At 41.1% G+C, this 15,330-nt stretch overlaps 1 protein-coding gene and 1 pseudogene across 2 annotated transcripts in view; both read right to left on the reverse strand.

Moving 5' to 3' along the window:
- Positions 1-7,338, reverse strand: part of WASL (WASP like actin nucleation promoting factor) — a 66,620-nt gene extending 59,282 nt beyond the window's left edge. For both annotated transcript variants that reach the window (XM_036425689.2, XM_036425680.2), the window contains exon 1: positions 6,922-7,338. In XM_036425689.2, coding sequence (XP_036281582.1) covers positions 6,922-7,041 — 120 coding nt within the window. In that variant the 5' untranslated portion in view covers positions 7,042-7,338. The remainder of the gene's footprint in view (positions 1-6,921) is intronic.
- A 6,272-nt stretch (positions 7,339-13,610) lies between these two features.
- Positions 13,611-14,279, reverse strand: LOC118712220 (annotated as a pseudogene).
- Between the last annotated feature and the right edge of the window lie 1,051 nt (positions 14,280-15,330).

Below are 15,330 nucleotides of genomic sequence, written 5' to 3' on the forward strand. Positions count from 1 at the left end.
TTAGAAGTATCAATGAGAAACATCTGATCAGCCGCCTCCTCCACACCCCTACTGGGGATGTGCCTGCAACCAAGGTACATGCCCTTGACCGGAATCGAACCTGGGACTTTTCAGTCTGAAGGCCGACACTCTATCCACTGAGCCAAACTGGTTCCGGCAATTTCATTTTCTTATACTGATATTATAGTGCTATAATCTTCTACTACTTCTAAGAAAACTGATATGGATAAAAGCAGAATATACTTTTGTTACACTGTATTTATGAATAAAGTTAAATATGCCAAAATCTTCTAATAACTAAACACTTAAAAATACTTAATACTGAAAATACTAGACTGTTCAGATACACCAATAAAAAGCAAATGTACAGTTAGTAATGTTACTGTAAAAAAGAATGTATGAACTTGTTTTGCTTCCAGAAGCTTTATAGTAAAAGTGAACTGTTAATAATGCTAGGTTCTCATCTAGAGTAATTTATCTGAAGCTCAATTTTATCTGCTCTTTCAAACTTCAACTGTGAATCAGTCTCTAAAATACAGTCTGTTCACTGTAACTATTGAATCTAGCATAAACTAAAAATTTTAAAAACTTTTACCTTAAATAAGCAATAAAATGTAACTAGCTAAATATCATATCACTAATAAAATTTCATCTAAGAAATAAGGTTCTAGTTGGAATTAATTTGTCAAGAGAAACTCTTAGAAACAACTCCATCTTAATTAAAAGGCACCATACTTCTAGTAAGCCAAATATTCCTTGCAATCACAAGAAATAATTCGAAGTAATTCTTAGTTAAGACCGACAATCCTATTACTTTTAATGATAGGATTAAAATGCCTTTTAATGATATTCACCCGACTTTTCAAAGTAAAACATTTATAAAATTGTGCTGAGAATAAGGTTAGTTAGAAATGGGAATTTGCAATGAAATTTCTGATTATCTACCTTTTGCTCAGATATATACTATCTTTGTCTCTAGTGTGCAAAACACATGTATGCCAAAAGTAACAGAAGGCTATTCTTTTCCTGCTACAGAGTCCCTGGCATCTAGAATAGTTATGACAGAATATTAAAGCTGGAAAGACTGATGTTATCTTGTCCAAGCTCTCATTTTCAGATTAGGAAAATGAGGTTCAGGAAGGCAGAGATTCTTGTTCAAGTTCACAATTAACAGGTGGTGGAGCACAGACTAAAACCCAGGTACTCTTTAACTCTGATAGCAGAATCCCTTTTTTCCTCTTTGGTCAGCAGCCAGGGGTGCTGAGGCTGCCTGCCTAGAATTCCCCAGAGTTTAGTTCCAGCTACTGTTTAACTCTAATTTATGAACTCTGTAATTAACTGACATTTAAATACAATTGTTAGAATTTGCTTAAATCAAAACAAATACAACAAAGAGTTCAAATGTTTTACTTTAATATTAATGATGACATTCTTTCATATGCTTTTCCAAACTCCCAGAACACTTCATGTCAGGCACATAAAGTGCTTTACATACAGTACTGCATTATTTTCTAAATCCTTGACTAAGCCCATTTTACAAATCTCATAGGCTCATACTGATTAAGAAATTTCTGTGTATTATAGAGCAGTGATTTTCAATGAGTGCTCCACAAGAATTTTTAAAACATGCAATACCTGTCTAGTCAAGGGCTATGACCTCTTTTCAATTACACTGTCAAATAAAAAAGTGACAACAGCCAACACAACAATAGCAATCCAGTATAAAGGAAATAAAAATTATGCCTATATTTTTTGTCAGATCTGCAAAAAATCTATTTTTGGTGTGCTGCAGAATTTTAGTAGCTTTTATGTCCATGAGATGAAAAACAGTTGAAAACCAATGTTATACAGCTAAGAATAACAAGAAACAGGATGTATAACCCAGATCTGGATTCTTCTAAATGTCCACTCTGTCTGGCACTTTGTAGTCACCTTTTTCCTCTCTAGTAGGCAAGACTGCTTTCTCAGCTTTGTATATTCCAAATCCCATGAATTAACCTTTTTCTTTCCACATTTCTCAAGGTGAAATACATTTCCACCCCTAACTCCTTATTTCAGGCCTTCATCAACACAATGACCCCTCTAAGCACCCTTCCCTCAGTCTAGACCTATTTAAGGATTTAGGACAGAAACAAGTAACTGTTGAGCAGTTACTGATACTACCTCTATTAGTAGCAACATGAAACCACTTTGTTTTCCTAACAAAGACTTTATTAGTAAAACATTAGAAATGAAAGATCTTAACAACCTGGTGAAGCAATAAGAAATGCTGAATGAGCTCCTAAGTAAAAACAAGTTAGCAATTAGAACAATTCAATGAGTATTCAGTGACCTGTATGCTAGATGTTATAAAAATTATATAGAAAGCTACACAGGCATGAAGTTCAATCTCTCAGAGTTATATACAGGACGAGAAAACAAACACCTAAAGAATATAAGCAAGTGCTAGGAATTAAGTGAAATGAAGATTAAAGTTGGTTAATAAAAATGGTATCATTAAATCTTAAAACAAACAAACCAGGTGAGTATGACAGGGAAAGGTAACTGCCAACATTACTAAACCCCAATCCTTTTAGCCAGAGATAGTTGGTTGCAGAGGGCTAGTATAAGGTTTTATTTTTTCCAAGCCTTACCTAATTTCTTACTCAGGACTATTTATGAAACTCCACTTGTCAAGAGAGCACATCTCTTTATAGAAAATAAGTAAAACCACACTACATGAAAGACAACAAAACTATTAAACAAAACCTGATAATCTTGTTTTAACCTTTTTTAATTATTCTAGAAAATACTACCAGCTAATGAACTATTTACTTTACGTGTAAGTACATAACACAGATATTACATAAGTAGGCCTGTGCACAAATCCATGCACCAGTAGCTGCAGCCACTCTCCAGTAGCTCTCCGCCTGCTGGCCCGCCCTCCTGTAGCTCCCCCCGCCCTCATAGCTTGCTGGCCTGTCCCCTCCTGAAGCTCTCTGCCACCCACTGCTTGTAGCTAACTGCCCCACCCCCCTGCTGATCCATGATGGGTCATTAGGTCATTATGCTGTCAGTAGTTATGCTTCAGGGCGTAATGACCATTTGCATATTACATCCTTATTATAAAGGATAACTTTAAATGAAACCTCAACTTTCACAAAATCTATTTTTAAAAACTCAGAAAAACAAAGATTTATTTAAACCAATCAACAATACAGTCTCAACTGACATCTGAGTATATTTTCATCTAGTGAGAAAGTTCTGCATACTCCTGCTGGAGGTTATATTTATTTTTATACCAATTCCCTTCCCCAACTCCTTTTATTTGAAGAGGAAGAAATCCTATTGGGGTCTTTTTAATTATCCTTGAATTACTACCAGCACTGCCTCAAAATATTTTACATTGACTCTATAAAAACCTATGTGACCTCCTTTGTCTTCACTGTCACAATCCTCAATCCACTGCCTATGGTGCCTTCCCCTTCCTCCCTAAACTTTCTAAAAGCCAAATACATGACCTTGTAGTGTAATACTTGAACTGTATCTCTCTCACTTTTATGAATACACATTGATGTCTTGAAGGGATGAAGAAATGCCATACTAAATAACTTGTTTTAACTTAACCTTAATTCACAAAATATAGACCAAAGATTGAGGGGAAACCTATTAACATTTCCAATGTGCTTCAGATTACCCTATCAGAAAACTGTGGACATCAGCAGTGGTTCTCAAACTGTGATAGATGCCAGTCTTCTGTTAAGCATGCTCAAAATCGAATGCCCAAGTTCCACATCAGACCCACTGGGTTTGAATATTATCTAGGAATTTAGCCTATTTCTATGCATTTGTAATATCATCTCCACATAATTCCAATGCAAACTAAATTTGAGAACCCAAGCAGAAACCCTCCTTGCTCCAAAACATACTATTATTATTAAGTCTCCTGACTTTCCAAGCTGTTTCATACCTCTCATTAACCTGGGGGAGTACCCACTAATCTTAAATATTTAAGTATACACCATTCTAAAAAAAGCTTTTACTCATCCTCTCTTTTGGTCCTCTAAATCTTTATAAAAATAATAACCCACATATTTACATACAGTCCTTCTAATCCACAACCCCACTGCCACCATAAGATGGTACCCCTATTTCGGAGATGAGAAAACTAATTTGAGGACAGGGAGCTTAACTTGTCCAAAGTGACCACATGAGTTTGAACCCCTGTCTGCTGACTACAAAGCAACACATTTTCCATTGTAACTTGCAGCTTCTTACATATCACTCTGAAGTATTGACTTACACATCACTTTACACATTTGCTTCCCTTTTTTAAACACAAAGCTTCTTGAGGGTAGGCATCAATCCTGGTTTGACCTCAACATTTAGTTACTCGATACATATTTGTTGAGTGAATGAAAGGCTGAAATGCCTGAGAGCTGGCGCTATAACTACTCCTCTGAATACAGTTGCTTAATAAATTTGGTCTGACCTGTAAATCTTATTGCTGAACTTTTTTAAAAAATGAAACAACGTATTTCAGTATTATCTTAAACTACCAAAACAAAACAAACAAAAAACAAAACCCCTGCATAGTCAGCAAAGGGGGAAAAAAAGATTGTTCCAAAAATTAAAATATCATTTTTACTTTATTCTCTAATAGCTGGAAGTGTCAAATATTAAAGTAATCTTCGCAATAATTTCATACCAGGAGAGCAGGTAACTATAGCAGTGTGGTTTTAAATGACAGAAATTCAAAGGGTCAAGTTTATTAATAGATGACATAAAGAAATTAAACACTGAATACACAGTTTATTTGGCAATCCATTTACACTAACTAGTAAACAATATTATCTTTATCACCTTACACATCTGTCATTTGTTGAAACCTATAACCAGCTCCTTATAGGTAAGCACAGAGCAATTAGGATGCTTGCAATGTCCTTCCTGCCTAAAGCTAATGTGTTTGGTATGTAAAACAAAGTACATCCAACTACTTTCTGACAGCAAATGTAATAAACCAACAAGGTTTGTATTTTTCATTTGCAGATAATTTAACACTTAAAGTGCTAGATATTTACCTAAGTTGAAAATATGCAATAAATTTGGGCTTAAATAAGAATCCTAAATTTTAATTACATCAATTTTGAGTTAAACAAAAGTTACTAATTTTTTAATACCACTTCTAGAAATAAACCAGTAACAAGAAAGAAAAACCACTTCTAAAACAACATGATGTAGTGGAAAGTTCGACAGCCTAGGCATCGGGAGCCCTGGTTTCCTAGTTCTGGTCACATTACTAAATAGCTGAGTGACTTAGGGTTCACCGGCACGGTTTTCTCATTTTTTTTTTTTTTTTTAAAGCTGGGGGATGGGGGAAACTTGATCGTCTTTAAATGAGTCTCCCAAAATTCCGATTTTTAAGCCACCTCTCTTTATTGCATTCTTTTCATAAGTAAACTTAACGTATGTTCTTTAAGATCTAACTTCTCAAATATGAAACACATCTGAGTTGAATGTACTGATTCAACGTCCAATGGGATAGGACGGGATACAAAGGGTAGGTAAGACTCCTGGGAAGTTAACCATGAATGCGGCAATTTCCCGGAAACTGTCAAAGCCTAACTGCTAAGCAGGTGTGGCCTGCTTGGACACATTGAACACGACCGTGCAAAGTTGCGGACCTGTTCCATTGACATTTCTGTAGGTGTTTTTGGGGTTCCAGCGGCACACACCCTGCAGGTGCTCACAGGCCACGAGGGGAGCCAAGGGACCCCCACAGCGAGCGTGTCAGCAAACCCAGCCCCGGCTCCCCCGGCACCGCGGAGCGGAGCCTCCCCACCCCCCGACGTGCCAGCAGCCAATGTAATGAATGCTTCCGTCAACAACACACATTCCCCTTCCCACAGCGGAACTGCCTGCTCCCAACCAGCCGTCTGGGGTCTGAACAGGCCGCACAGCAACCAACCTAAGCACCATTCGCAGGCCCCCAAAGGTCAAGAACTACCCCAGATGTCGGCTCCCCCAGCGCATGGTTGTGGGGAGAGCAGCCCCTCCTCCCACCAAGGTAAAAAAAGAAAGAAGAAAAAGAACAGAACAGAACAGAACAGAACAGAAAAGAAAAGAAAAGGAAGAAAGGAAGAAGGAAGGAAGGAAGGAAGGAAGGAAGGAAGGAAGGAAGGAAGGAAGGAAGGAAGGAAGGAAGAAAACAAGCAAGCAGAGGGAGGAGGAAAGAAAGAAAGAAAGAAAGAAAGAAAGAAAGAAAGAAAGAAAGAAAGAAAGAAAGATAGAAAGAAAGAAAGAAAAAGAAAACAAGCAAGCAGAGGGAGGAGAGTAATAACCAAGCCTCGGCGCGATTCCTAAAGAAATAAACCCCTTTGCTTCCCATCTGGGAACAGCAGCATTTCCTGCCCTCGCCCTGAACCGATGCAAACTCGACTTCATTGCCTCCTGAAATCCTAAAGTGGGACGAAGAGCAACTTCATGGTCCGTTTCATTCATATTTTGGGCTTCCTTTTTTTTTTTTTTTTTTTTTTTTTTTCCGATCGGCCCTCTACTGAAAGCTCTGGTGTTGTGAAGACCGAGCGGTCAGAGATGAACGAGGGCCAGGACAGGGCCCCGGGGAGAGAGATCCAGCCGCTCGAGCAAGGAAACCCGCATCGGGACCTCCCCGCGATATAAAGTTTTATATAAACCAGCCACCAGGGGTGCGGACCCGGGGGCTCCGGGACAGACACTCCCCCCTCCCCGGGCAGCTCCGGAGGCGGCGCCCGGGGCCGCGGCCCGCACCGCCCGCACCGGGGCAGCGGACCCGGGCAGCGGGGTCCGGGCGGCCAGAGGCCGGGGCGGGCGGAGGCCTGGCCGGCAGCCCGACCCTCCGCGCCGCCCTCGCCCCCTGCCCACTCCCACCCACTCCCGGCGCCGCGGGTCCCGGCCACTGACCACACATTTCTTGCCGAGGAAGGCGAAAAGGGACTCGTTCTCCTGCGGGGTGAGCAGCAGGGACCCCACGTTGGCCACCCTCCGCGGCGGCGGCTGCTGCTGCTGCTGGCCGGAGCTCATGGTTCCGAGTCCGGGGCCGTCTCCTGCTCCGGCGAGTGGGCGAGCGCGCGTTCCCCTCGGTGACAGGGGCGGGAGGAGGGGAGTCACAGGCTCAGCATCTCGCAACTCCTCCGGCGCCGGGAGGAGGAGGAGGAGGAGGCGGCTGCGGCGGCCACGGGAAGGAGGAGCCGACGGCGGGCCGCGCGGAGAAAGGGAGCCCCCGGCTGCCGCCCGGCGAGGCTCTGGCCGGCTGGCCGCAGTCCCCGCGCTCCGGCGCCCGCCCTACACTCCCAGCTCCGCCGACCCTCCTCCGGCGGCGGCGGCCGCACGATCCAACATGGCTGCGGGGCGGGCGAGACCAAGGACACAGGGCGCGGGGGAGCGCGCCGGAAACGCGCGGCCGCGGGCCGGCCGGGAGGAACCACCCCGTGCGCCGCGGGGCTCGCCGCGCCGCCTGGGCCCCGCCCACTTCCGGCGGAGGCATGCGCCGCACGGTGGGCGGGGCTACGGCCCGTGAGCGGGCCCTCGGCCTCGGGCCAGCGGCTGCTCCCGGCAGGGAAGGTGGTCTCCGCCTCGGGGCTGCGGGCCCCTCCTGGGCGCACGGACACCTTGGCGAAGCGCCCGCGCGGCCCCCGGCCCCGGCCCCGGCTCCGGCCCTGGCCCCGGCCCCGGCTTCTGGGGCGCGGCCGCGGGACGTCACTGCGCAGTGGAACCCGGAGGCGGGCGGAGCGCCGGGGTGAAGCGCGCGGCCCTGCGCTCCTCGCGGGGTTCGGTGGGCGCCGGTCCGGCCCTCGGTGCGGGGCGCGGCGGGACGCCCGGCCTCGCCCAGGACAACGGTCCTGCAGCTGTTGTTACCCCAACAAACGCGGGCCGCAGGGAGGCCTCCCGCGTCTCTTTGTAGGGAAAAGTATTTGTAACGTTTAAACTCGGGCTCTTCTTTTGAGGATCCTGAACACGAGTTTTTTTTTTCCCTCCCTGTCTGGTGTACTGGAAAATATTCCTTTTTTTTCTTTTCATCTTTTTATTTTATTTTATTTTTTTCTTAAACCCCGAAGACCTTGTTTTCTTTTTTTTATCCAAAGTGATTGTGCCCGTTTTGGAATGTCACACAGGAAAATAACATCTGGTTTAATACTTAGAAGTAAATTTCAATTAAAAAAAGATTGTATGTCTCAGAATATTAAAGGTTACCTAAGAGGAACCCTTTTGTTCAGTAAATTAAATACTACACAACTGTTGTAAAACGAAGTTTTGGAATACGGGTATATAAATACTACCCACTGCAGTAAATTTTAGACTGAGCCTCTGACTTACCCGCTTTAAACAAATCAGTATTTATTGCATAAACATTAACCATTTGTGTTTGCTAATTATTCAATTTCAATAAAAAAGTTACCGTGTGTTAAACTTAAGACATCCACCCTATGCCAAGAGGCAGCTGATCGATGACTCGCATCGATGTTTCTAACTCTATCACCCTTCCTCTCTGTAGAAAATCAATAAAATATATTTAAAAAACAAAAATAAATTCTTGGGATGATAGAAATTAGATCCCTAATATTTTCAAACCTGTGAGCCAGGAGAGTAACAAAAATACAGGCTTCAGATTAGGCCTAAATTTGAGTTCCTGTTCTACCACTTAACCTTATGGACTTTGGATAAGTGCTTCTTTGAGTCTCATTTCCTCATCCATACAATAGAGAATAATTTTTATTTAATAAAGAGATAATTAACTCTACTTCAAAGTTGTAAGATTTACCAAGGCAACATGTAAAATACCTGATATGTAATGATTCTCAAATATTACACATCTATCATTGACCATTATTGTCTATAGTCTCTGCCTCCCCTATAGGCTAAAGGATCAAAGTGTTGAAATGGGGTTTTGTTTTTCTAACCTTTGTTCTATCTAAACCTGATACTTTGGAAACTGTCCTTCATATTTAGAATTCTATGTACTTCTCCAAATACATAGTGATTACTTTGGGCTATAATTCCTTTGCCAGCAGAATTTCTGATTAGGCTATATATTATGCCAGTAGGCTATATGTCCCAGCGTTCCAAAAGTAAAGCCTTTTAAAACTAGAAGGCTAAAGACAGAATCATATTAGTTTCTAATAAAGACTGAAAGATAGCAATTTTTCTGCCGGAATGCCAGCTTTAAAACTTGTTCACTGAAAGATGTGGAAGAGGGTTAAGGGGAAAAAAGCCGTGGAGCTTGGGTAAATGACAGTAGCTGAGTTGAAGACTCCCACACAGAGAACTATTGGGTTCCAATCATTTCATAATCTCTTGTTAGCTGACACTATTTGCTTTCATTACTCCCGCCACCACCCCCCGGAAATTTTAAATGTCTTATCTATTTCTAAGTGAGTTTTCTGACTATTTGCTGTTTGTTTTGTTTTTTCTTTAAAAATGAAGATAGAAAATTATAACCACCAGAGACTTTTTTCTTTTCCTCAAGCCCAAACTATTTAACTTTTCCTCAACATTTTAAAGATGGTATTTTGTCCAAAAAATTGCAATTTCAGTTATTTCCTGCTCGGTCATTATTTTTGCACTCGTATGGGTTTTGTTCCAGCTCCTTGTTCTTAAAGTGTGGAAAATGTAAGCGTGAACCCTATATTGGAACTAAGACTTCCTTCCTCTTTGGAGCATTTGAACAATGCATACAAGCATCTATTTTTCCATGTCCATCCTGAGACCAAGCAGTACTGTCAGTATTTGTTTATTTTAGCAAGTCCTTTCTTTCATTTTTGATAGCATATCTTCCCTTTGTCAGAATAGAAGACATCTTTCTCTCTGTTTCCGCTGGCAAGTTATTTTCTTATCTCAAATTTTTTTTAGAGATTGCATTTGATCCAGGAAATAAGGTTTCTATTTCCCTTCAACTAAGTTTGTATGCTAGGTTAAGACTGTAGGAATTTTTATTTTTATATACATACTAGAGGCCTGGTGCACAAAATTTGTGCATGGTGGGGGGTCCCCCTCAGCCCAGCCTGCACCCTCAACAATTAAGGGCATCCTTCTCACAATCCTGGACTGCTGGCTCCTAATCACTCACCTGTCTGCCTGTCTGGTCGCCCCTAACTGCCCCCCCTGCTAGCCAGGCTGCCCCCAACTGCCTCCTCCCTGCCTACCTGGTCTTCCCCAACTGCCCCCCTCTGCTGGCCTGGTCGTCCCTAACTGCCCCCCTGCCAGCCTGGTTGCCCCTAACTCTCCCCCCACCCCCGCCAGCTTAGTTACCCCTCACTGCCCCTCCTGCCAGCCTAATCGCCCCCAACTGCAACCCCCTGCTGGCCTGGTCGCCCCTAACTGCCCCTCCCCACTGGCCTGGTTGCCCTACGCAACCTGCTTGTTCAGTCGTTTGGTTGTCCCTCACTAATCCCCCTGTCAGCCTGGTCATAGGCAGCCATCTTGTGAGGTCATGAGGGTTAATTTGCATATTACCTGTTTGTTATATAGGATAAAATGAATATACAGTATTATGAATATTTCTTCCATTTGACTTTCCTTAACTCAATTAGGATCTATTATTGTCTTCTTTCTTTTCTGTAATCTTTAAAGGTGAAGTCCTCATTTTAACAGAAAACAGCAGGGTAGTTTATTTATAGACATGAGGGCCAATTTTCAGATGCATTCCTACTGTTATCATTATACCTTGCACGTTTCTTCTGTCCTGATTCTTTGCTAATACAGCACACTTTTCTTCTTTACAAATATTATTGTTTATGTACTGTTACAAGCCCTCAGAAACACCCTGTTCCCCTTGCTAATGTTAATTAAAAGGCAGTGACACCCTTCATTGTAGGGCAATGCAGAGGCAGCTACACCCAGGGATCTATGCCATTCAGCAGCCATTGTAGCCATAGTTACTGGTACTGGCTTGCTTATGGCAAACTGAGCTATAGCGCCAACAATCCTGGAGACAGCAGGAGATGTCACTTCTCCCATGTAACCTCCAAGTGCCACGGGTTTAAAATGTACACATTGTAAAATATCTGTGTACATTTTTATTTAAATGTTGCATATGGCAGTTTTTTAGAGAATTTGTCCTAGTACTTGTTTTCCCAAGTTAAATGTTCAATGTTTTCTTTTTCATTAATTAAAATCTTGAAAGGTAAGCTACCAACTTTTTCTCTCCTTCTCCCTTTGTAATTCATTTCACAAAGCCTATTTAGGGCTTTCTCTCTTTTTAGGAATACATAGCTTATTTACAGCCCACTTTGATGTGTTATTGATGTTAGTGAAAAATTGAATTCTTACTCATGCTAGTTCATTACCAGTGATAGTTACCACCAATTACTACTAGTATATGGCCTAGTCTCCAGATACCTAGTACGTATCTTTAAGAAATGATTTGAAGAACTAAGTATGTTATTAAGTATGTTACAGTTCCCAGAATGCTACTTACTGGTTTTCTCATCGCTGCTCCTTAACTTTAATGAATATTAAATGGCTCTCAGTTTAATTATCCCAATAAGAGGGAAAAACATTGGCTTCTTTATTATAATGTGCTCAAGGACAATTTGCATTATGGAGGAGTTGGCAGTGTGAATACTCATGATTATTTATAAAAGTGATATATGCACATAACTTTAAAATAGTACTACAAAACTTAAACAAACAAACACACACAGACAAAACAACAACAAAAACAACAACCAGAAGTTTCACAGACACTTCTTCTTTATATTGTACTTTTGTCTAGAATTTACCTAGGTACTTCTAAATAACATGGTAAGCTGTTACGTATGTATTGATAAATTAATTTAAAGCATCACCTATTAACTTCCTATTATAAGTGGTGAGAATTCTCTCCATAAATTACCATTTCCATTTTTCTCCTCCCCTGGTATAAATTATAGTACAATTTGTGTTTTAATTATTATTATGTAGAACAATGTATTCTCTAGTGATTCAAGTATTGCACTATGACTGTAGTTACATTCTTGTACCACTTTAGTATTTTGTTCTTTTTCCTCCTTGATATTATCTTTTTTATTTAATTTTTTCTTTTTTTCTATATTTTCAACAACTATAAACTCTCATATCATATATTTTCCACATAATCAAATGTATCAGAAATATGTTAGATCCGCTCATGTTTTTTGTTTTTTTAATCAGAGACTTCCCAAGGCCCTCCGTGCTGCTATATTAATCTAGATATGCTATCTTGGCTACATGACCATTGTCTGGGGTTTTGTGTAACCTCTATTCTGTATTGTATCTTTATGTCTTGGATCTATGTTATATATGTTGCTTTATTCCCTTGTTTTGGTAGTATATACATTTTTTTCCCTAGGAAAAAATATATACAAAGTAACATTTTGAAATCTTGTATATCAGATCATGTCTTATTCTAATTCTCATCCTTGATTAATAGTTTAACAAAATATATAATTTCATATTGAAAATCAGTTTATGTCAGAATTTGGAGGTGTTATTTTATCTATTGATTTCTAATTTTGAACATTGCTGTTGACATATAATGATGTTATTTTGATTTTGATCCTCTGTGTATGACTTCTTATCTCTAGAAGCTTTAAGAATATTTTGCTTGCTCATGGAGTTATGAAATTTGATGGTGTTCCATATTGAGATCTTTTTATGTTCATTGTACTGGATATTCCAAAGGCCCTTTCTATCTAAAACTCATGCATTTTAGTATTGGAAAGTTCCCTTGTGTTATTTCTCTATCTGAAATGCCTGTTTAATGTTAAACCTCTTGATTCATTCTCTACGCAACTGGAAAGTACCCCTGAGTTTCACTCTAGAATTACACTAGTCAACTCTCATTTCTAGACACAGACACCATAAATTCACTGTTAAAGTTGGGAACTAGAAACTAGAATTTCTCCTGGGCTTCTAAAAGCTGTGTGTGTCTTTGCCAGAAAGGATTCCTGTGCCACCTGCCCATGGGGTTGACTGTTTAGAGAAAAGTCAAATACTTGTATCCGAGCTGCAAGATAGCCTGAGATTTCAAGTGCAACTTTAGGATCTACAGATTCACAAGATCAGAAATTCTCTGAATATAGGAAAGCTATTCATTGGCACTCGTTAAGTCTGGGAAAAGGATGGCAACAAATACTAAGGACCTCAAGGAATTAAATGTGTGGGCAGAAAATTAATTTTCCTTCTACCCTTCTAAGTTCTTCTGATTGGAATAATAATCAAATTAACATGAGACAGATTTATAGAAGAAAATGACCAAATTTACTTTGCTTGTACATTACAGAGGTTCTCAAATAAGAATATGAGACCTTAGGATGCATTTGGTAATTAAGGCTTATGTGCCAATTCTGAACTTCGGAGAGGGAGGCAGGGTCTGAGACTGCAGAGGAAAAGCAGCCAATTAACGAATAGAAGAAGGAACAAATATTTGGTAAACAAATTCTTGCTTGGCCACCCGAAAACACTGGGACATGGAAGTCTAGCAGGTTTTATTTGGTTTCTTCCTGTCTCTAACATTTAGTTTCTATTACGATGATAAGGTTCTAACTCCTTTCCTTTAATCAGGTCTTTCTATATGAATTCTTTTAAGTGGGGTAAATGTTTCTTCTGAGTTATTTATTTATTTATTATTATTATTATCAAATAATCTTTAATTAAAACATTTTCCTTTGTAGTTCTTAACTAGCCAGACATTCCACTGCACCACTGTTGATATTTGTGATGTATGTCATGAGGGAGGCAGCCATCAACATTGCAGCCCATAGATTGGGCAGTTCCCAGGATCTCTTTAATGGTTCCAGAGAGTTCTCTAGCTAAAGATCGGTGCCACATCTGTCGGGAAGTGCTGACAATCGCATCAAAAGTGATATTTCCACTGTGCTTAATGATCTTTTGCTTTTTTCTGTCTTTTGGCAGTTCTTTGAGGGCTTTGATGAGCAGGCTGAGGCAGAAGACACTACCTCGATCTGGGCCTGTCTGTTCTGAATGGTCAGTCTCACTGTAATCCTCAGACCCTTCCAATCACCGGTTGCTTTGACGATGTCATCACCAACCTCTTTTGGAGACAGGTCCAGGGGGCCGATCTTGGGGGCCAAGGCAGACATGGCACCCACTTCGCCACCGATGCTCCTCAGGTATACGACTTTGATTTCATTGGGGTTGAACTTCAACGGCATGGTGGAGGCAGCTGATGTCAGATGAATCCGGATTCAGGGTGGCAGAAGAAAGTTGCACCAGAGTCTTCTGAGTATTTATTTCTTAAAAATAACCAGCTTAAAATAATACCTCAAAATTTGGGGGTGGCAAACTTTGCTACCTGTCAAATGACTGGGATGTCTTTCTTAAAAGCAAAGCAGTAATATATTAAACATAAATAAATTTTCTTTTTAGTTTTATCAAGGTGATAGTGTTTTGTGTACTGCATTACATGCATATTACAAAAATGAAAGAATTGTAAAAGTTTGTCTTTAGGAAGTAAGCAGTCTTTTTATTCAATTTTTTTAATTTAAGAAGAGCTAGCAGTGTTTTGTGTCCTGTACATCAACTAGGTTATTTGTCTTTGGAAAGTTAGTAATGGTTAAATGGGTTGGGGCTATTGTTACTACTGTAGTTAGCTAGTTATTAATATTAATTGGGAAGGAGCAAAGGAAGGCCAGGCATTATAAGGGTGGCCATTTGGGCAGCTTCATTGGGAAGCTGCAACTTTACCTTCCCCAGGGAACTGCCAGTCCATTTCCTGCAAATCACTGTGGGAAGGGACTGGACAAAGGGGAGGGTGGGCACATGCACAGTCAAGTTGAGGAAAAATACTTGCCCATCAGTCTAGCCTGGGAAACCATGTATTGGCTAAAGGGGATGGAGCCACTGCAAGTACAGGAAGAAATCTTAGGTTAAAATCCCCAGACAAAGAATTCTCTCTGTGTTCCTCTGGCTTTGCTCCTGCTTCCTTGCACTTGCCTGTATTTCCTCCATAACCATGTGGCTCTAGAGGTCACATGATCCATGACAATGCAGACCCCACACACAATGGATTGCAGCTAGAAACAAGCTAAGCGAGTCTGATTCTGCACTGGACTGGGCAAATATAGAACAGAAACTCTGAGTAATGGCCTTAGTCAGGAAAAGGGGCTGTGGCTCTGCTGCAGACACAGCGCACTGCACTTCTTCCATGGTGCGATGGAGGGGGGTGCGGCCTTGGGAACTCAGAGGGTTAGTTCCATGCAAATTAGTGCCACTCATTCTCCCAGGTGAGTCTCAGAAATTCCTTTTCCCAACATTGCAAGAAGCCCACTCCCACCAGCAACAGGAGGGGACATGGAGGGCACCCCACTGATAACACTAACTTCATACACCGTC

The sequence above is a fragment of the Pipistrellus kuhlii genome, unplaced genomic scaffold, assembly GCF_014108245.1.
Source record: "Pipistrellus kuhlii isolate mPipKuh1 unplaced genomic scaffold, mPipKuh1.p scaffold_m20_p_10, whole genome shotgun sequence".
NCBI classification, from domain to species: domain Eukaryota; kingdom Metazoa; phylum Chordata; class Mammalia; order Chiroptera; family Vespertilionidae; genus Pipistrellus; species Pipistrellus kuhlii.